The sequence below is a fragment of the Triturus cristatus genome, chromosome 3_1 (assembly GCF_964204655.1).
Source record: "Triturus cristatus chromosome 3_1, aTriCri1.1, whole genome shotgun sequence".
Taxonomy (NCBI): domain Eukaryota; kingdom Metazoa; phylum Chordata; class Amphibia; order Caudata; family Salamandridae; genus Triturus; species Triturus cristatus.
The window spans coordinates 789,916,046-789,938,165 of NC_140583.1; the positions used below are offsets into that span (position 1 = coordinate 789,916,046).

Genomic DNA, 22,120 nt, shown 5'->3' on the forward strand with positions numbered 1-22,120 from the left:
GTAGGTTTGCACAGACTCAAAAGAGCATTCTAACTCTGGAACTGATGCTTCCCGTCAGCGCTAGTATGTAGATCTGCTGAAACGTGGCAACATAAGGGAATTGCTAGTATTCAAACCCTACTATGGAAGGAGCCCTGGCATAATCAGAGAGGCTATTCCGGAGCGCTTATATAATGAGATTGCTGCCATAATTTGTCACCGCATTACATGGCACTAAAGGGACAAGTGGATTTTGTTACAGGACAAGTAAATTTATGAAGCAAACTGCCCCATGGAGAAGTAGATATTTTATAAAATTCCACACCTCTGGATGCAATAGCTAACCTAACACCAGACATCGGTCACCAACTGCTGGACAAAGACAAGGACCTTGACTGATCTCATGAGAGGGTCATGAACAGGGGCAAAACAAGATCTTTTCAGAAAGTATAGTACAAGCAGGATAGGGCAACTTGCAGCTGGAAGCTGACTGGCCTAGGAGACCATATCTTCCATGTCCCCCATACTGGATTCCTGTAGGTATTTCCCCACTGGGAAAGGAGTTTTGTGGTGGGGACTGACCAGGACAGCAGATGACTAGAGCAAGATTTGAAAGATACATCAGATGTCTTGGGTGGAGTGGGCAAGCGGGCTCCGTTCCTGAGCATGTGGGCAGACTGAATTTCTATGACTGGAGCTGGACAGGTGAAAAGACTCTAAAATAGGTATGCACAGTGGCTGAGTGGTAAGGCAAACAGTGTACTGTTTTGAGTTTTTTGGGGTGATCTAGCTTTTTCACTTTTGGTATTTTTGCTCATATATAGCAATTGTCACTGTCTGCATATAGGAGTTCACGGTTCGATTTTCTCAACTGAAAAGTACACTAGGTGGGGCACTTTTTCACAACCCTAATGTAGCTTGCTCAGTAAGTTACCCCATCACTTTATCCTCTCAGACAAAAAAAGGTTAAGACTGGAGTAGTTGGAGGAGACAGTACTTTCCTCCTTTGATGTGGACACTGTCTCAATAGAGATGTATCTCATAACAGGGGCAGGACCAGCGACAAGTCCAGATCACACCTGAAACACAGTATCTGGGTGACAGAATTCTTTATGTTTACTATCCATGGAGACAATGCATGGTCTGAAGTAATTTGACTACACCTCATGCTGGCCTCCCTGTTGGAACCTGATGAACTGGGACCACACCAGTTCCTGCAGATGCTGCAAACAATCTTGACACTGCTTTGACACCGCTTTGACACCAAACCTCAATTTAGATATTACACTTATGAACTTTCGTCTAGTTGCTTTCTCATACTGTGAAGGATCAGAACCATTCTTCCTCTTCTACCATAATTTAACAGGAAATCTAGATTAAAGTATTTTCTGGACACAGATAGCGTAACTCACTTTTCTCAAGATTTCTTACACAATTAGTCTTCAAGACTACTTCACATCCAGAATGGTGCAGACGGTTGAATAATAGGGCGGAGAAAACACTTGCATATATCATGCCAGTCGATGTCTCTACATGGGTTCCCAATCACAAACTGCTGTCTCTTTAAGGCTCGTGTTCTAGGTCTTAAAGAACAAGTTACTTACCTTCGGTAACAATGTATCTGTAAGAAACATTAGTAGTGATAGATTCCTTACCTTAGAATATCACCAGGCGTCAGACTCGATCCGGAAAGTTTTCTCGTCAGCAGTACCCTCCGCGTCGGTAGGTGGCTTTGTGCGGCTCCGAGTCGGTTTCGGCGTCGTGATCGCCGGGATGACGTCGCGGCCAGTACTTAAGATGCCGCCCACGCATGCTGACGTCAGTTCTGTACACGACTTTCCGCGCCAGGAACGCAGAGCCATGCAAGATGCTGACCACTGGTGCCTTGAAACTAGGGCCCTGAAAGGGATAACCTTTTCCCTAGAAATCAGTTCGCAGAGCGGGCAGGATGGGTGGGGCGGTAAGGAATCTATCACTTCTAATGTTTTTTTACAGATACATCGTTACCGAAGGTAAGTAACTTGTTCATCTGAAAGAAACACATAGTGATAGATTCCTTACCTTGAATAGATACCCGAGCAATACCAACTCCGGTGGTGAGTCCGCAGACCAAGATCTCACCAGGAAGTCCTGGAGAACAGAACAGCCAAAAAAGCGGTCTCTCTGGACTTGGCTCTCCAGGCAATATTTCGTAAACGTGTGCAATGATGCCCAAGTGGCTGCCTGACAGATTACTTGCAGGGGGACACCCCGTCCCAATGCACTAGTTGCTGCAGTTGCTCGAGTGGAATGAGCCCGCAGCCCCACCGGAGGCTCTTTTTTACCCAAAGAATAACAGGCTTTGATGCACAAGACAACCCAGCGGGAGATAGTCCTCTTTCGCACCGCCCGACCTTTCTTGGTACCAACGTAGCCAACAAAAAGTTGGTCATCCACCCACAACTGTTGTTTACAGGGGAGGTAAAATGAAAGTGCACGTTTTCGGTCCAAACGGTGGAGCCGTTCTTCCTCTCTGGAAGGATGTGGAGGAGGGAAGGTGGGCATTTTAACAGTCTGCCCAATATGAAAGGCCGCAACAGCTTTTGGCAAAAAGGAAGGTAGGGGCCGGAGCACAACCTAGTCCAGATGAATGGCAAGGAAAGGAGGTTTACAAGAAAGAGTCTGAAGCTTACTGACACGCGTTGAGGTGATAGCAGCCAGGAAGGCAGTCTTCAGAGTCAAAAGACGAAGAGGACAGTTGTGAAGCAGTTCGAAAGGAGCGCACATCAGATAGGTCAAAACCAGATTCAAGTCCCACTGTGTAATCACAAACTGAATAGGAGGGAAAAGGTGTGTAATGCCTTTGAGAAATCTATTTACAACAGGGGACTTGAAAAGAGAGGGCTGATCAGGTAGCCTGAAAAAGGCCGAAATGGCAGAAAGATAGCCTTTGATAGTGCCCAGAGCAGAGCCCTGCCGAGCCAAAGAAAGAAGGAACAAAATGACCTTTGTAAGAGGGGCATTCACAGCCTTTGCTGTTCACCATGCAACAAATTTGTTCCACCTGCAGGAGTATACCACTTTAGTGGAGGGATGCCTGGCTGCCAGAATCACATCAGACTTCAAGAGGCAAGTCAAAGGGAATCAACTTCCGCCTCTCAATCTCCACGCAAGGAGGTGGAGACTGGACAGGTTCGGGTGCAGGACTGTCCCCTCCTGCTGCAACCGAAGATCCTCCCAAAGAGGTAGACTGATCGGGGGATCCACGCTCATACTGAGTAGCTCGGGATACCAGACACTTCGAGCCCAGTCCAGCACCACAAGAATGACTTGGGCCCGGTCGTGCCTGATCTTCAGCACTCTGAGCAGAAGTGGTATAGGCGGAAATGCGTACAATAGACCGCAACTCCACTCACGACGAAAAGCGAGTGCCGCCATGGAAATTCCAACACGCAGAACTGAAGACATTGCGTGTTCTCTTCGGTAGCGAATAGATCTAACCAAGGCTCTCCCCACTGTTGAAAGAGACTTTGCGCCACCTCCGAGTGAAGACGCCATTCATGATCCATCATGCACCTGAGCTCGTCCGCCCTGGCGTTCAACGAACCTGCCACGTGTTGAACCACCAGGGAAATGCCCTGTTCTTCCAGCCATGTCCAGAGGCGCAGAGCCTCCTGACATAGGGTCCACAACCCCAACCCGCCCTGCTTGTTGCAATACCACATGGCGATGGTGTTGTCCGTGAACACCTGCACTACTCTCCCCCTGACAGACGGAAGGAATGCCTTCAGTGCAGGACAGATCACCCGAAGCTCCAGAAGGTTGATGTGGAGCTTGGACGCTGCTGGAGACCAGAGGCCTCTGATCTCCGCCTCACCCAGTCCTAGGAGGGACGCATCCATCACTACCGCATGCTCTGGTTGGGGAAGGGAGAGGGATCTGCCTCCGACCCAATGCTGGTTCATGACACCACTGCAACTGATGTGCAGTGCCCTCCGAGATCTGGACGTGTCCGGACAGGTCCCCCTGATGCTGCGCCCACTAGAACTTTAGGTCCCACTGCAGAGCCCGCATATACCATTTGACATGGTTGATCAGAAGGATGCAGGAGGCCATGAGGCCCAGCAGCCTCATGGTCATCCTGACCGAAACCCAGGACAAGGGCTGAAAGATCGGACTCATAGCCCGAATGTCCCGGACTCACTGTTCGGGAGGAGAAACCCAAAATTGCGCCGTGTCCAAAACCGCTCCGATGAAAAGGAGCTTCTGAGAGGGTACCAGGTGCAACTTCGGAATGTTGATGGAGAACCCCAGCAAATGCAGGAGGTCGGCCGTAGTCTGGAGTTGGGAGAAGACTGCCTGGGGCGAGCCCGCCTTCAACAACCAGTCGTCGAGATAGAGGAAGACAAACCCTTGATCCGCGCAGATGAGCTGCGACCACCGCCATCACTTTCGTGAACACCCGAGGGGTGCTGGTAAGGCCAAAAGGGAGCACGGTGAACCACAGGTAACGAAAGGAGCACAGTCATCAGGGGCATCGTCATTCCCCACCTCCACCCCACCCCCCTCACTGCTTTGGCAGTAACAGAGAGAGTGGGGTTCTTAATGTCTGCAGCTAGGCAGACCAAGACTCATAATGAACTTGGGAGGGTGAGTGAAAAGAAGGATGGGTTGATGAAATGGTGGATGGACAGATGCATGAATGACCAAGTGAAAAGATGGATGTAAGAATGGAAGAGTAAGAATAAGACCTCCGACCCTCGGTTTAGGTCCACTCTCTCCCCGCAGCTCCGCTGTGCCGTCTCTTGCCTCCAGACCCCGACCTCCTCCTTGGGAGGTTCAAGGCTGCTGACTGCTCCTGCACCTGCTGCCCGCTCCAACTGGGACCAGACTGCCTGCAACCACTGTAACCTTTCTCAGAAGATTATTTCCTTAATTATTCCCTGTTGTGCCACTGTTATTGTGCCCATCTGTGTCTTGCTCTAATACCACCATTGTTTTTATTTTCTTGTGCCTGCCTATTCCTTTCGCCCCTGCTGCCCCTCCCCCCCGGAACTCCCGCGGGGAATTCCCCCCTGGAATTCCCCCGCTCCCGCCTCCCAGCCTCTCCTCCCTCCCACCTCCACTACATAATGGCAGCCGATGTGCGGTCGCGCAGTGGACTTGCGCAGCGGGCTAGCTGGCGGCGCTCCAAAGGCAAGCCCGTCTGCGCCCGTCCGCGACTCGACCGCAGCCAGTGCCAGGAACCCTGGACCTCCCACTACCCATCGCTATGACACCACCACTCTCCTCGCCCTCAACCCTGAAAGACTTACAGAATGCAAACAGGCCTCGCCGAACACGACCCAAGGCCAGTTCTCCTGCCTCCACTGCCGCAAGACCCTCACCGCCACCTGATACAGGCGACACCCTAAAATGCATCCACCTCAACGTACACTCCGTACACAAACACGCCATAGAAATCTGGAACCTACTTGACTCTCTCTCGCCCGACATAGCCTTCTTCACAGAGACCTGGATCAACGCATCCTCCGCCCCCGCCAATCAGCACCGCCATCCCAGACAGATACAAGATCCAGAGGAAAGACTGCTCAAACCACCCCGGAGGGGGCCTCGTCACCGCCCACAAGAGCACCCTCTGCCTCACCACCTCCAGCGAAACCTTCCCCTCCGCCAAACACCTGCACTTCCAGATCCAGACCACCCCCAAAGCCACACTCTGAGGAACCCTCATCTACAGACTCCACGGTCCTAACACCCTTCGCCACCACTATCACCGACTTCATTGCACCCCACGCCATTGCCTCAACAAACGACATACTCATTGGAGACCTGAACTTCCACCTCGACAAACCCAGCGACCCCAACTCCACTATCCTTCATGAGAACCTCGCCAGCATCGGACTTGAACAACTCGTCAACACGCTGACACACAGAGCAGGACACACCCTCGACCCCATCTTCGCAGCAGGAAACAGCGACCAATTCAGCCAAACAACGCAGCCGCCATGGACCGACCACCACTGCGTACACTTCGCCATCAACAAACCCAAGGCACCCAAACCAGCCCCACGCCTACCACAAAGGAACGGGAGCAAGGTTACCGATGAGCAACTTAACTCCACCCTCACCCGAGACAACCACACCTGGGAACCCAACGCAAACGATGCAGCCAGAGAACTCCACACCTGGATCTCAAACTGTGCAGACGAGCTAGCCCCGCTACACAACGCCCCAGGTAAGCCTCCTGGTTCACCACCGCTCTGCAAGAAGCCAGGTGCACCTGCACACACCTGGAGAAGCTCCAAAACAACCAAAAACCACATCACCTACAAGGACGCCATGACGGACTACCACAACCAGATCAGAGCCACCAAGAGGAACTTCATTCACAACAAAATCTTGGCCAACTCCACCAACTCCAAGGAACTTTTCAGTGTCATTCAAGAATTCACCAACCCACGCAGCGAAGCCACAGACATCACCCCATCCCAAGAACTCTGTGACAAGCTTGGAACCTATATCCACCTCAAAATCAAAAACCTCTATGACAACTTCATTGACCATCCACCAGGCGCCACAGATGGCCCCCCCAGAAACACCAGCCAGCCCACCATCTCCAACTGGACACCGATCACGACCGAAGACCCCGCCTTGACCATGAAAAGCATCCACTCGAGGACCCCCCCCACGACCCCTTCCCCCTCACATATACCACAGAACTGCGGCCCCCATCGCACCCGAACTACAACGCACCATCAACAACACCTTCAAAACAGGCACCTTCCCAGAAGACTGGAAGCTCGCAGAAGTCAGACTCCTGCTCAAGAAGCCCACAGCTTACCCCACCGACCTCAAGAACGATCAGTCCATCTCGCTCCTCCCCATTGCAGCCAAAGTTGCAGAGAAAACAGTCAACAGGAAACTGACACGATTCATTGAAGAAAACGCCGTCCTCGACCCGTCCCAAGCCGGATTACGAAGCAACCACAGCACAGAGACCGCCCTACTCGCCGCCACGGACTACATCCGCACCCTCCTGTACCAAGGCCACTCCGCAGCCCTCATCCCACTCGACCTATCAGCGGCCTTCGACACCATTTCCCACTGCACACTAGTCGCCAGACTACATGACGCAGGCATACAAGGAACAGCCCTGGACTGGATCCGATCATTCCTCACCGGAAGAAGCCAAAGGATCAGACTCCTACCCTTCCTTTCCGACCCCACGAAAATCACCTGCGGAGTCCCACAGGGTTTATCCTTGAGCCCCACTCTCTTCAACATCTACATGGCCCCCCTCGCCGCCATCGACAAACATCTTTTTCTCTAGATTGCAAATACACAGTGCCTCTCCACAGTTTTCTGATATTGCTTCTAGATTCATGGTCTCAACAACACGGCCTCAACATGGTATCCTATACGGACAACACCCAGCTCATCCTCTCCAAAGACCCCACCACTGCCAAACTCAACTTCCAGAAAGGAATGCAAGATGTCGCAGTCTGGATGACCAACAGCTGCCTGAAGCTCAACGCCCAGAAGACAGAAGTCCTTGTCCTCGGTACCACCCCTTCTGCATGGGACAGCACCTGGTGGCCGACCGCCCTCAGAAGCCCACCTACTCCCTCAGACCACGCCAAGAACCTCAGCATCGTACTTGACTCATCACTCACCATGAACCGGCAGGTCAACGCCGTCACTGCAGTTGCTTCAACACCATCTGCAAGTCCTTCAAGTGGATCCCCCGTGAGTCAAGGAAGACATTCACCAACGCACTCATCACCAGCAAACTGGACTATGGAAACGCACTCTACGCTGGCATCCCTACTCTGCAAACTCCAGACAATACAGAACACCGCCGCCAGACTCGTCCTCGGCATCCCCCGACACGAACACATCAGCCAACACCTACGAAGTCTCCAGTGGAACTCCCTTTGGAGAAAAAAGTCACTTTCAAAATCCTCACTCACGCCTACAAATGCCTACACAACAACAGACCCAAATACCTCAACGACAGAATCAATTTCCACTTACCCAAAAGAAATCTCCGATCTTCCAACCTCGCACTCGCCGAAAACCCGCGCATCCACAGAGCCAGAGCAGGCGGAAGATCCTTTTCTCACATCGAAGCCAAGAACTGGAACGAGCTACCAGCGGATATCAGACGCGGCCCTTCCCTGAACACCTTCAGGAAGACCCTCAAGACCTGGCTCTTTGGCTCAACAGATCTGCAGACATCCCCACACCCCTCATCACGGGCGAGTAGCGCACTTACAATTCCTTGATTGATTGATTGAAGAGTGAAAGGGAGAGGGTGAATGAGTGAAATGGAGGATGGATGGATAGGTAAACAGGTGAATGGATAAAAAGCGAGAGGATGGATCGATGGGTGAAAGAATGAATGGATGGAAGAACGAGTGCAAGGATGATTGAGTGGAAGTGTAAAAGGGTGGATGAATGGATGGTGTAAAAACGTGGATGGATGAACAAAAAGATGGATGAGTGAAAGGATGTATGTAAAGATGGAGGAGTAAAACAAAGGATGGATGAGAGAAAGGCAGGGTAGATGGCTGCCTGGATGAAAGGAGGATGGATGAGTGAAAGGGTAAATGGAGGGATGTATGAGTGGATGGATGGAAGGATAGGTGAATGGTACGAAGGGTAGATGGATGAGTTTAAGGATGGATGGCTGAGTGAAAGGGTGGATAAATGGACGAGCCAAAGGGAGGATGAAAGATGGATGAAGTGAAAGGAAGGATAGATGGAGCGAAAGGGTGGATGGATAAGTGAAAAGATGGATAAATGACTGGATGGATGGATGAAAGGGGAGGATAAGAGAAAGGATGGATGATTGGATGATGGGTGGGTTTCCCTGGATCTGTGGCGCTTTCCTTTATGGGCTCCACAGCTACACTACACCCTCCTTGTTTTGTGGTCCATTATTTTCTATCAAGAATGAATAATTATTCACTTTTGGTACAATAAATAATAAAATGCAGACCCGCTTCGGTTCCAGCAACAAAGTGAGGCAGCTAGTGACATTATTTAATTGCTCTCACAGGTGCATAAATGTGCCTGCGCCACGCCGGTCCTAGGATGCTTGTTTCCAGTCCAGGGAGGACCTGGCCTGGCAGTTCGGTCTGGACTGTTCCCATGGGGCTCCAAGTCAAGACTGGTTTGCATGCAGCTGCGTTCAAACTGGAATGGCATGGGTAGCAGAAAAACAATGGATTTAGGCCCAGATCTCTGTACTAGGTGAATGTATGACATTGCTCTGCATTCAGTCCATCAATTGTTATTTTTTGCATGTGCCATTCCAGCAGCAATGTGAGCATGTTTGTGTGACTATGTATGTGAGTTAAAGTGAGACAGTCAGTGAAGGAGTAAATCAGAGTGAGTGAGAATGAGTGACAGCAAAGACAAGTATGTGTGAGAACGAATGTGAGTGAGTGAGAATAACAGTGAGTGTAACAGAGTGTTAAAAGGCCTGAGCTGCCGGAGTGTCACTTTTAGATGCTCCGGTGGTGCAGACCTCTCAATCATATATATGAGGCAACGCAAAGTCACCCTGTGTGGCTTTGCATGATTTCAGAGATATGGAGTACGACACGGCAGTGGAAAGCGCTACTTGCCTTACTCTGTCTCAAGGAGGCGTTCCATGGGCATTGCAGTGGGTGTTCTCTTGCAACACCCATGGATTTTGACGCATCCCCATATTCACAAAGTCATGTAAACCTGGGGTAGCACCAACACCCTACACCTTCCCAGAGCAGGCGTAACGAGGAGAAATGTTTTCATTTCTCCTAGTTTTTTCCTCTTTCCATGTACACTTAGAGCGAGGACAGCCCCTCCATATATTTTTTTTGTGCAGGAAGATATTCCTTCCTGCACAAAAACAATCCTGCCAACAACGCATAACAAAGGTGCCTGTGTTGGCGCTAGCCACCAAACAGGGCGCCGGCACTGGCTGAAAGGAAAGGAATGCACTGTATCTCGTAGATACGGTGCATCCCTGCCCTTTCAATTTAGCGTAGGGCAACACAACAAAAAGACTTGCGGCGCTGCCCTCTGCCAAATCTTTGTAAAAGAGGCCCTTAGTGCAAAAAAGTTTAAGCGAACCCTTCAAGAAGAAGCTCACTGCAATTCAAACCAAGGATTACACCTCACCACTTTTAAAGATCACCAGCTGCCACTGGGTGTCTTGTCACTTCTCTCATTGTCAAAGCCATGTGTCTGCAAAAAGCTCGCCCCAACACAACTACCTTACAGGTGCAGTTTAGATGCCTCAAGTTCTGTTGCACCTTCAACAGCTTACACTTTCATCTGCCTACCACCTTCCTCAATAGTGTTCTCAATGTGTCCAATTAGTCTGCTGGCCGTCTAGGTTTTATTAGGACAAAATCCATTTCTATGCTCAGAAATGTCAAGCATGTCTCCGATCCCTTTGTCTTCATCTGGGCTAAAAGTGTCCGAAGCTCCTTGCACATTCCTTTTATTGTCCAATTAACTGTATTCCCTCTCCATCATCCTAAAAGTCATACAAATAGAAAATAGTTGAGAAAGGGCAGCATCTGTCCACAACCTGACACCTCCTGCACTACCCATTCCTGAAACATGCTAAAATTTCAAAAACTACACACACTACCAAATAGCCCTCTGTCCACGAATTATTGCATCTCAAACTAAATACCAATACGGAAAAATCTGGCAGGTGCACTGATAGTCATCTTCAGACTATCAGTTTTGTCCATCTCTGCCCTATACGAAAGCTAAGCCTGTATAACATATTGAGCATTCTTGCATTGATATGGACTCATTTACTGACCCGCAAATCTGGCCATAATAAATGGAAAATTAACCTGTAATCTTCGTTTGTTTTTTCAGCGCAACCCCTACACGTCGATACCTTTACATTTGGGATAGGTATCTCTTGAAAGGGGCCCACTACCCTGTTTGCTCATACTTCCTGCATCATTTTTTTCTCCACAGTATCCTCCAGCTCTTCAATGGATTTCAGGCTGTCAGTCCAGCATCTCGAATGAGGCCCTGTGAATGGAATCCTGAAACTAAAAGAATAGAAACATGACAACTTTCACTTTAAAATGTATATGATGTTATGGCAGCGATCATAATAAAAACAACAAAGTGTGTCAGCCTAGAGAGAAAGTAGACTTGATACTAACACTTTTGCCCTGGTCTAAAACTTCACACTTTATATTAAAAGAGATAAAAGAATCTGCAAACAACTCATGATAAAAATAGAAAAGGCCTCAACAAGACTGGTCATAGTGTTCACAACAAGATGATGCCTGGAGCTGCATTTAGAGCAATCATGTCTAAAAGTGCAGTGTTGTCTGAAACAAATACCTTTGTTGAAATTCCAAAATGAACCTCCACGACTAAACCTCAGTTGATTACCTGTCCCACAAAGGGCGGAACAATCCCTAAAAGACACATTTGACAATGGCAAACTGCTCGTTGTGTATACAGCTGGTATTGGCCTGGACAGCATTGAATATTGCAGCCAGAACTACTGACCTATCCCCTCCCCACATCGTTTGGCATCCAGGTCTCTACAAGCTTCATATTCCTCATCATGCCACATCACCGCGTCCCCGCTGAAACTTATAGTAGTCGTAATGAATTCCATAAACGTGAACAGCAGAGAGGTGGCTCTTGGATATTTCTCACACTGGAATAAATTATGTACGCTGCTTTCTAGTTTGTCAATAATTGATGTCACACTGGGCATATTGCCAATTTCCTTTCCTCCGCCTTATAAACTTTCTTGCTTCTCTCAGTGTAATAATTTAACAATATCAATCTACACGCTTGCCCATCGATATCTTGTCTTTCGCAGTCGCTCACAATCATGTGTAAACCTTTTTTGTTTTGTCCTCCACCTCTTTCGTTCCATTCCCTTGCGATTATGGTCTCGCCACACTCACCAACTGTTGGGTCCTTCTCTACAGTCCGATCTTCACTCTCCTGTACTGGTCATGTTTTCACTTGCGCCCAGTCCCTCAATGGGAATTTGTTGAACAGGTATCTCTCTGTCCTGCATATTCCATCCTTTTTCTATCCTCATTTCCATTCTTCGCTAAATTCTTGTCACAGGACTCCCACCATTTTATCTGAAACTTTTCAAATTAATTTTCTTCCCATACTCTTAACTCGCTACTCCACCCACTATACTCCCACTCCTATCCCTTGGATCTGCCTCCCATTTCCTGCTTCCTAAGTGCAGACCAGCCCTCGAAATACTCATAATTTGACTCCATGTCCCTACAATGTCGGGATTTCTCTTCGGCCTTCTCTCACCTGCTTTCCGTCTTTCAGACCCTCACTCAATGAAAGCTGCCTTTTCTGGCCTCATAGAGAAGTGGGCTGGAGCTCAACATGGGTCTATCTTCTCTTTTTCCTCCACTGTCCCCGTGGCTTTGGAACTCGCCTCCCACCGTTTCCCTGGCACCACTATCACCAATACCATTCTTGCACTGTGCCCCTTAACTGCTCCTCTCATGACTAGCAGTTCTTCCTTCTCAGTCATGCTCTCTTCCTCCATAATGCAGCCTTTCCACTGTCCCGTGGTCACAGTACTATCACTGCACTTCCAGAATCCAAATATATCACGCCTGTATGCTCATCAGATATCCCCGTATTCCAAAGATATAATGAAATGCCCTCTGCCACATATTAGTGGAGAAATCAGATGTAACTGCTGGACGTCACTATGTCAATAACGCACATTACACTTTGCCAGTGCTCACTAGACTTTAGGATTCTGCCTATACAACATGTGTTAGAAAATGTGCTGTGAAGAATCAATGGCACTCAAGTGGTTCCACCAAGAACCCACAAAACCCCCCTAATATCAGACACACAAACCCAACAAAGAACAAAATTGTGCTTTCAGTTATATTCCAGGCCAACAAGTATCTTCCCACTCTTGACCCATACTAATGCTGTGGCCAAAATTGACCGCAACAAAAATCATTAACCAAAGGCAAAAGAACTGCTTTATCAAGCACAGCTTTAATATGGACACATTAGTTTGCACAGCTTTTGTGACAGTTATGGATTGCTGAGTTAACCATTACTTCCAAATATCAGTGGTTTTTCAGGCAAGATCGGTGTGGGATTCACAGGCCCAAATTTGAGTATGTTAATTAAAGCACCCGGTTTTATAGTATGTATTTTATTTTTAACATTTCCGTATGTATTTATCCATATATATTGTTTGGCCATCTAATTGGTATTTACCAATATTTATTTTATATTGTGAGATTAAATGGAGTCATAAAATGGTATATTTTCACATTTATATAACTGACAAATATAGTCATACTTTGATGCCATTCGCGTTTTAGCAAATTAAGCAGCCAAATATGGTAAAATACTTCACACACAGGTAAATATTTGCATTATACTATAAATATGTTAACATATTCATGTATTTAAGAAAACCTCAACCAGTTTTTAAACTCCCAGTATTGTCTATCTGTTCATTTGTAGTCCTGGAATTCATGAAAGACAGCATGCAGTCACTCACAAAGTAAAATTTTCAGTATTTTTCCTCTTTTAAAAATAAATACAGACAAGACACATCGTTTTCTGTGGCTTTATCTGAAAAAATCAGTAAAAACGGGTAACCTGGAGCCTTAATGTTAATCCACCAATGTTTATGGGCTCACCAGAGCCCTGAACCCTGCTCGAGGTCTAACGACTGCCTGTGAACTTGGAAGCGGTGTTGCAAACCTATGGAACAACGCTGGGGTCCAAGCTCCCAGCTACAAAGTAAACTTTATTTTTGACCTGTGGGGTGGGACTGGTCTTTTGGGGCTCCTCGCCTGGGCATGAGGTCAGTTGTTCCTTCCCACGACCCAGTATGGCTCAGTCATTTCAAGGACACAACAAACTGGTCTTCAAAGTCCTTTCATGGTAGCCAAACCTGATTTTTAAGGTCACCTACAAATGTTTTTTTTTTTTAATTCTCATTTCTTGAAAACTACCCAAGGGACTGGTACAAAACCAAGAAGAGGAACTTCGAGTAACGCTCTACTTTCATGCTAGGCATGGTGTAATTAGGATCCGTATTCTTTTTTTTTTTGTAGTGGAAAAGTGAGAAACGTCACTATTTTTGACACAAAATGCAATTATCGACAGATTAATCACACAGGATTAATCTCAATATCTTTATTTATTCCAAACATATTACACCCCGTGTCACAGGCTGCTGAGTCAGACGCAGGATTTTAAAGGCCACTTCAACTGAAAGTTAACACTAACTTTCCATGATTCAGATTTTACTACATTACTTTGCCCGCACTAGTCTCCTTTAGGATCTTGACTGTTTCAAACAATGTGAAATGAAATTGTACGCTGTATGTGAACTAGAGTCAGACAAATTACTTACAATTGGGATTAGGACAATCTGCAAATGAAACATTAATAATTAGTTAAATGCTACCCACCTCTGTGAACTTTCTTCTTTTGGCTGAAGGGCACTCGTTCTAAACTGCACATAGTCCTGAAAATATAGTCATAAAAAACATCAAATACCGATCTCTAATAGCTTATTGAAGCGTAATATTACGTTTTCTGAAAACTCTACTTTCCAAATCATGTCAAGTAAGGAAAGTTTGCTCCCCTGTTATATTAACTTGGCAAGTGTGAGAAGCTGCTGCATATTGCAACGCACACACACGTGTACGTGTGTGTGTGTGTGTGTGTGTGTGTGTGTGTGTGTGTGTGTATATACACACACATACAGAGAGGATAAGCAACAAGTAACCGTATTAGTCAGTCAATCCTTTATTGGATTTTAATAAAAAATCATGAAAGTGAACATAGACAGATAAATCATTAAAACGGCTCAATATAAAAGAAATAACTGGGTAAGTAGCGTTGTTCAATAAGTATAGCCATCGAGGGGTTCTGATGACATCCTAAACCACTAGGCCACTCTTCCTTTAGCCTAGTGGTTTCAGATGTCATCAGAACAGATATATATATATATATACACATACACACACACATATACACACACACACATACACACCCACACACACGTGTAAAGTAAATATGTACAAATACATATGTAATACACCCCCCCACTTCCAAGATTACTTCCTAAACTTGAGGGGTTGCAAATACTTTTTAAAGCAATATATTATATTTTCACAAAGTGATGCTTGCTGCTGTTCTTTCTGTGTCTCAAGGGATCGGATGTGAAAGTAAGCTTTAACATGCTTGACGTTATACTTAAGTTTTAATGGCTGAAAAAGTCTCATCTGCAGTACAGTTCAACAAACAAACTGAGCAATAACATTCGCAACTACTAGATACAAACCTCACTGGCTAAATTTTAGTGGTCATCACTAACTCTGCCACACATCGCTTTTGAAATATGAAATAGTGTTTTTAAGTAAATGTATACAAAAATACTGTTAAAATAATAAGACAAAGAACATGACAACACATAGGAGTATCTTTGATAATTACTTAAAGTCGTCGAGGTATAAAGGTTTGTACAGAGTTCTCTTCAAGCTCTTTACCACAAATTCTTCTTGCGTATCCACTTCTCCATAGGCGGTCTGAAAGTTCTCTTTAGATTTTCCTCACTGGATAAAGTGTCATGGCACTATTAAACAATTTAACAATTCTTCTGTTTTTAGAAAACGTGGATCCTTTTTAAAACTCCAGCTGGCAATTTCATCCCTCATCCCCGCCAGCACTCTTGAGCGCCTTACGTTTCATTTCTGAATTCTCATTGGGGTCAGATACCAATCAGAGACAATTTTATATGCAGTCTTAGTGCTGGCCATGTTATGTGCTGTGTGGTGTAATCTGTAAAATTATATATATCTATCCTCCAGCTCCTTAGTAGAAAGAGTTATGTCTAGTTCCGCCTCCCATCCTAGTTGCCCTTTGTATTTAGCCAGGGATAGTTCCCTTCCCAGCAAGGCATAAAGATCAGTTATTATAAGTCTGTTGTCGAACTTAGGGAGTATCCATTTCTCAAAGGGGGTCATTGACTGTCCCACTCCCAGTCTGGTCCCTGTTCCCGTCGCCCAATATCGCAGTTGCAGATATTGTACGCAATCGAAGTCTGTTAGTCAGCTTTTATCTGGTCGAAGGGGATAAACCCCTGACTGTCGAAAAGGCAACCCACCAGTTTACAACACCAGCATCGGAAATACCGCTGGTTGATTACCGGGGGACGAAGTCTGGGTTAGCTAAAATCGGGGTTATATGGGATGGGAAGGTCGTCAGACCTGCTCTGATTGCCGAGTCCCATACTGCAAGTGTCGTGCTTGTTACTGGGAAAGAGTAAAGGCCATAATCTCTTTGTTTATGAGGAAGCCAGACTTCCTTCCTATATTGGTACCCGCAAACAATTGGACCAGTGCTTCTGGGAGAGCGGGCGGTTCCATTCCACTAAAAATCTCAGTAGCGGAGACGTAGGGGTACCGCTGAACCACCTTCCTGTTTCTGTTTCGAGGGATATATTAGCGATTAGTGAAGGAAGAGTTTTTACCATCCCACAGAAACTTGTTCAAGTCCAACTGGAGAGAGCAAATGGTATTTAGTGGTGGGGACAAAGGGAAGGTCTGAAATAGGTACAATATGTGCAGCAGAAAGGTCATCTTGACTGCCGATATTCTGCCCAGCCAGGAGAGGCGAATGCTGGCTCCAAGCCAACAGATCACTGCATGTTTGAGAGGTAAGGGTTGCATAGTTAGCGTACAATGTTTTAGGGATAGTCAGACCCAGCCTCAAAGTCAGGTAAAGAAGTGAGGGTGACATTTTGGAGATATACCAAGGAATCACCATTAGAGTAATCGGAGGTTGTGTAGAGAGAATTGTAAAGACCTGAAAGGCCAACGCTATCCCTTCATCTGAACAGACATCTGTGGACAATCCAGTACCTATCTTCTTCACCGATCCCAAATGGATTCTGTTGCATAAGCGATGTGTCAGCATGTGCCCACAACAGTTACTCCCCAGGCAAAATTTATGTTTGAGGCGCACCACAGCATCTTTCGCCCTATCCATGTCCAGGCATTTGAGAAGGAGCCGGGCTTTCTCTAGCTCCTTCCACACCCCCTAGGGGCCCTTATCCACTTATGGATAGCCTCCAATTCGAAGACAGCCCTTTCTAGACTTTGCCGTTTATCCCAGCAGTGACGATTCCCAGCGGCGGAAATGGCTATAAGCTCCTCCCTCACTACGAGGTTCCAGGCTTCCCAGACAGAGGCCAGGGAGGTCTCCCCAGTATTTTGAGCTCGGAGATATGCCACGATTACCTTCACAATGGAGTCAGGCAAAAGACACGCCGCTTCTGAAGTGTATTGGTTGCCAGATCTTGATACAGCAAAGCTGTGTGGCGACTGAACAGGAACGGGTGAATGTCACAGGCCTTGTGCAGAATGATCTTTCACCTGAAAATAACGGACGCATACTAATAGGTCAGCTGGAGGGCCTTGTACCAGTTTCGGCGGTCCCACTCAATGCACCTGGTCTAGCTTTATCTCCATGTCTGCCAAGGCACCCAAAATGTGGCAAAAGAGAGACCCAACATATTTCCCCAGGTCAGCTCCTGCAGCAATCGACGGAACCCCCCCATGCAAACATTATTAAGCCTCAAGCAGTTTTCTAGGTCTTCGGCATGGGCCTGAAGGTTATAGTTGCTGTTCCTAGAGCACCTCCTGCTGCAGCCATTCAACCTCATCAACACAACTGGATTTTTTGTCCTCCAAAACAGAGACCCTCTCTTGTACCTCGTCCAGGTCACAGCGCACCTCACGAAGGTCAGAGTAGAGGTCCTTTTTACTGCAGGTCTTCGTGTTTATTTGCTTCTAAAGCCCCCAAAAAAAGAACAGGTCACTGGGCTGTCCGCATCGTCAGTCTCTGTGACCACCGTTGATGCTCTGTCCCCAATGGCCCCCTGGTAGGCTTCATCAGCATATCCCGAAGAGAGCGGGCCTTCTTTGACCTGGCCGAAGACATGTCAGCACTCCCCCAAACAGAAGCAGCTGCAGCTGCAGCAGCCACTCGGGTGATTATGTCCTATTCCAGGAGAGTGAGGGGGAGCACCTCCAGAATGAGACACTTCTCTGTGGGTTCGCAGAGGGTAGAATTCCTGGAACCTGCACCAAGCACTGTTCCCTCTGTCCTTCAAAGTCTTTGCAAAATCGAAGCAGGGAAGGCAATGATCAAGGAGGGTGGCAGACAACCCTCCACCCCAAGGGAGCCCCCCCCTGCCAGTGGCACCAGGCCCTTCTCGGCTCACAGACTCAAGCTGGGGAGGGGGGTGGGGGGTGGCAGTCTGCATGTACCATCATGGCAGGGGCCAAGAGGCACAGATTGCCCACAGTCAAAGAGAACAGGTCAGTCCCGGGACCGCGAGATCGAGCCACGAGGCTGGGAGCCATCAGACAGTATGCTTCCGGCATCCCCCGATTGCCCGGGGCATGCCTTCTATGCGCTGTTCTCTCAGAGCTTCAATTGGGGAGGCCAAGGCTCCAGGGCTGAACAAGCGCAGGTACCGAGCGGACCCTTGGGGGGGGGGGGGGGGGGGGGGGGGGAGGAGGGGGGTCAGTATCAGGGTGTGCAAATGCTTAGATAGCCCTCATCCCCTCCGGTCCTCAGTCCCCAGCAGCAGGGTAATTCAGCTATCCCCCCGATGAAAAAGCCACAGGGATCAAATCAGGCCCGGGTCCTCCCGTGGAAACTGCCGGTGCCTATGAGGGCCACTGGATTGCGATAAGTGCCGCTCCCAATTCCTCTGTATCATGCTCCCTTAAAGGCTACTACAGGCACAGGAGGCCTCCGGCAGCCTGACTGCTCTGCACAACCGTCCGGACCAAGGGCACAGGAGCTCACCGCAGTCAGGCCCAAACCAAGCAGGGAACTCTCACCACCTATAATCACTTTAAGGTAAATTCGAAAAACACTTTTTTTCTTTCTTTACCTGGAGGGGTAGAGAGGATGTCAAGTTAGAGTAACTCCTCCTATAATATAATCAATTTTTCACTTAAATTACTCTAACGGATCAACCGTGGTTGATATTGGTGCACTTCAGTGGGGAGAGATGTGAAGGATCTAATTAGAGTAAATACCTACGTCTTCACCAATAGGTGAGCAAGGAAAAGTCTTCCTTTTTGTTTATTTACCCTCACACACCCTAGTGGTGTCATGCTTCATCATCGGGTCACCCCGACGCCTAAAAGTCGGGGTGGGCTCAACCACAGTATTGGGAGCTCTTGATAGAAGTTGGTGACCTGGGGGGCTAAATAAGTTAAAATACCTCAAACAGATCCCCGGTTTCCCTTTATTCTTGGGTCTGTTTGGGTAACTAAAAATTAAAGATTGGGTCTTACAAGGAGTCTTATGGTCCTAAGACCCTAGTGCCAACATGTTTCAGTCCTATTTTGGCCATATAGGTCCTGGACTTTCATCAGGGCTAAGTATTGGCCTCCCTAGGAGACAGGATATAAGGGGGTTTCCCTATCCTGTATGCAAATCAAGGGCAGAGTAGCTGCTCCTTGTAACAATGATTGATGATTTACCAATCACGGGTAGTGATCCATCTGTAAAGATAAAGAGACAGACAACAGAGAAAAACGAAAAGACAAAAACAACATACATTTTATAGTAATGTCACTGTTTTTCTTCCAGATTACGTCCCACATTGCGTGCTCTGGAACTAATTAATAAACCACTAGTGCCAATATGTGTCTATGACAGTGGTAATCAATTGCTTCCAAACCTGTGCCACTCATGTGCTTGTCATCATTTAATACTATTAAGTGACAGATGATTGGTGGGGTGGCTGTGGTACTCAAAAACTGATCTCAATTCGTGTCAGTACGTCTATGTTTATACTAGTGTAACACTCCATGCCTCACATTCATTCCACATTCATACAGTGTTAGTGCGAAGAATAGCCATAATCGTAATCATGTTGTATTTATGATTTATCCCTCCTGTTTCTGTGCAAAAAAATTTTTAATAATAAAATCTTAGTCCCTTACCCGATTCGCGAATGGTTTCTGTATCTCAGGGGATCGTTAAGCATCTAGGGGTAGCTTTGTAGTCAAACCCTACATTAATGACCCCAGATGGTTAAGGGAAAACAAATATGGCGAGTGGTTATTGTCTGACCTAACAAAATTAAGTATCTCTCGTATTTCCCATATGGAGAAAAGGAGGATTGAAAAATGCTTGGGGATCGTATTGAAAGTTATCCTACTCAGACTTACTTCATCAAAAGTCCTGCCCCGCATGCACACCTACTTGGCTCCGGTCCCCGGCTTTTCGCGTTTTGAAAAGCGAAGGGGCCCTGTTTTTGAACCCGTGGGTTGTCATGGAGACAGATTGGAAGGACGTGCGTCCTAGGCGCATTTCCGTATACGTCATCACATTAGTTACGTACGCGGATCCATGGGATTTGTAGTTCCAATGTATGTATGCGCCGCGGTCGGAATCTTGAAATAAGATCCAACCACTCAAAAATGTCAACCTTGCCCCACGTCTATAGATGCCACAACGCAGTGCATAAATACGATTTTAAAAAAAAAAAAGGGGGGGGGGGGGGGGGTTGGTATGCGGGCCGTAAATGGAAAAAAAAAACAAAACAAAAAAAAAAAAAAAACTCTCACCACCTGCCTCACTTTTCACCATGTCTCGGGGCTCGCGTCAGGGCCCCTCAAGCAGCTCTAAGGGGCTTGGTCTCTCCATTTCTCCGTCAGTAAGCAGCTGAACTGTGGGACACCATCAGGCAGGCTACAATTGCCCTCAGAGCTGGCCATTAGCTGCCATCTTGCAGCCTGTCAAGGCGCTCGGCTAGCGTGGATTCCTCTGGATGTAAGCAGCCACGGAACAGGAGGATCACGCATGGCGCCGCCATCCGTGCAAGCGCATTTCCGCCGGCTAGTTCGGTTTGTGGGGGTAGGTTAGCAGAGCAGGCAGGGCGCTGGACATTGCTTTTTCAGTGGTGAAGATGGAGAGATATCTTAGCCACCTGCCAACATGGCTACGCCCCGTCACTAGCTCTTTTACAGCCTTGCAAAGAAAGAAATATTTGAGTCTCATATGATGGCTCCAATTGCACTTCTAATAAGGTTGACTGTGGTTAACATGGCAGCAGACTGGCAAGGGCTTAGATACATTCATCGTATGCGTGACATCCTTAAGTTGGTTCTGACTACACATCTTTGTGTATACTTGGTTTATACGGAGAGTTACCATATTGATTTATTTCTATGTTGGGGAGTGTTCTCCTGCACTTAATCTGTTTACTTCTTACATGGTTGTTAAAACTGAGGTGTGTTGTGCTGAATATGGCGCCCACCCTGTACACCCTTAACTAGAAAATCTCTGTACATGTGGAATTACTGACTGAGCTGAGCAACGCATGCACCTCTCCCAAAACGATTGTTGACTTTGAGGAGTGCCGCGTTGATTAAATTTTTTTTCTCCATTTTTTCTGTTGCTCAAACAAGATTTTGACGATTTTTAATGACATTTTGGGTTCTACTTTCATGCTTGCTTATTTTGATTCACTATCTCATATGAGTAGGAACTCTTGGTTCTTCTCTTGTGGTAGTCAGAGGTTGATCCTTCTTTTGACTTTTTAGACTGGTTATTAGAATTGTTATTGATTTTCTTAGGGTTGGCTTAAATGGCGCATTCAGTAACATTGTCTGGATCCACTGACCTGTGTAAAATGTACTAATACCCTTTGAATAGTCATTGTGAGTAGTTCTTTGATTTGGAGGTGTCAGGTGTTGGTTTCTTCTGAGCTTATCCCCGGTTCTCTCACAAGTTCATGATTTTTGGGTGATTATTTCCCTGATTCGGTCTAGTTCTGCACTGAGTGCTCTTATTCCACACCTAGGTTTCGCTAGCAGCGTACTTCATTATCTTTTACATTGTTATGGTTTTTTGAGTGTATCTGTGTTTTGTACTATGAAACGTTTTGTTTACGGTTCCATTACTTGAAAACGTATATATATGAAAATAACAAATCCATCGTTCAATGTCACAGGAACACAGGTACAGACCACAACGTGATTGAAGATATTGTATTCAGTGCAAATTTATTGCGGTTTAGTTTGGCATGACGTGTTTCGGTCGAGTCTCCACGACCTTG

General features: G+C 47.0%; 1 protein-coding gene across 8 annotated transcripts in view; it reads right to left on the reverse strand.

Moving 5' to 3' along the window:
• Positions 1-22,120, reverse strand: part of RBM44 (RNA binding motif protein 44) — a 2,201,010-nt gene that overhangs the window by 1,138,474 nt on the left and 1,040,416 nt on the right. For all 8 annotated transcript variants that reach the window (XM_085645048.1, XM_085645052.1, XM_085645050.1 and 5 more), the window contains one exon: positions 14,436-14,491. In XM_085645048.1, the coding sequence (XP_085501174.1) occupies positions 14,436-14,491 (56 nt within the window). The remainder of the gene's footprint in view (positions 1-14,435; positions 14,492-22,120) is intronic.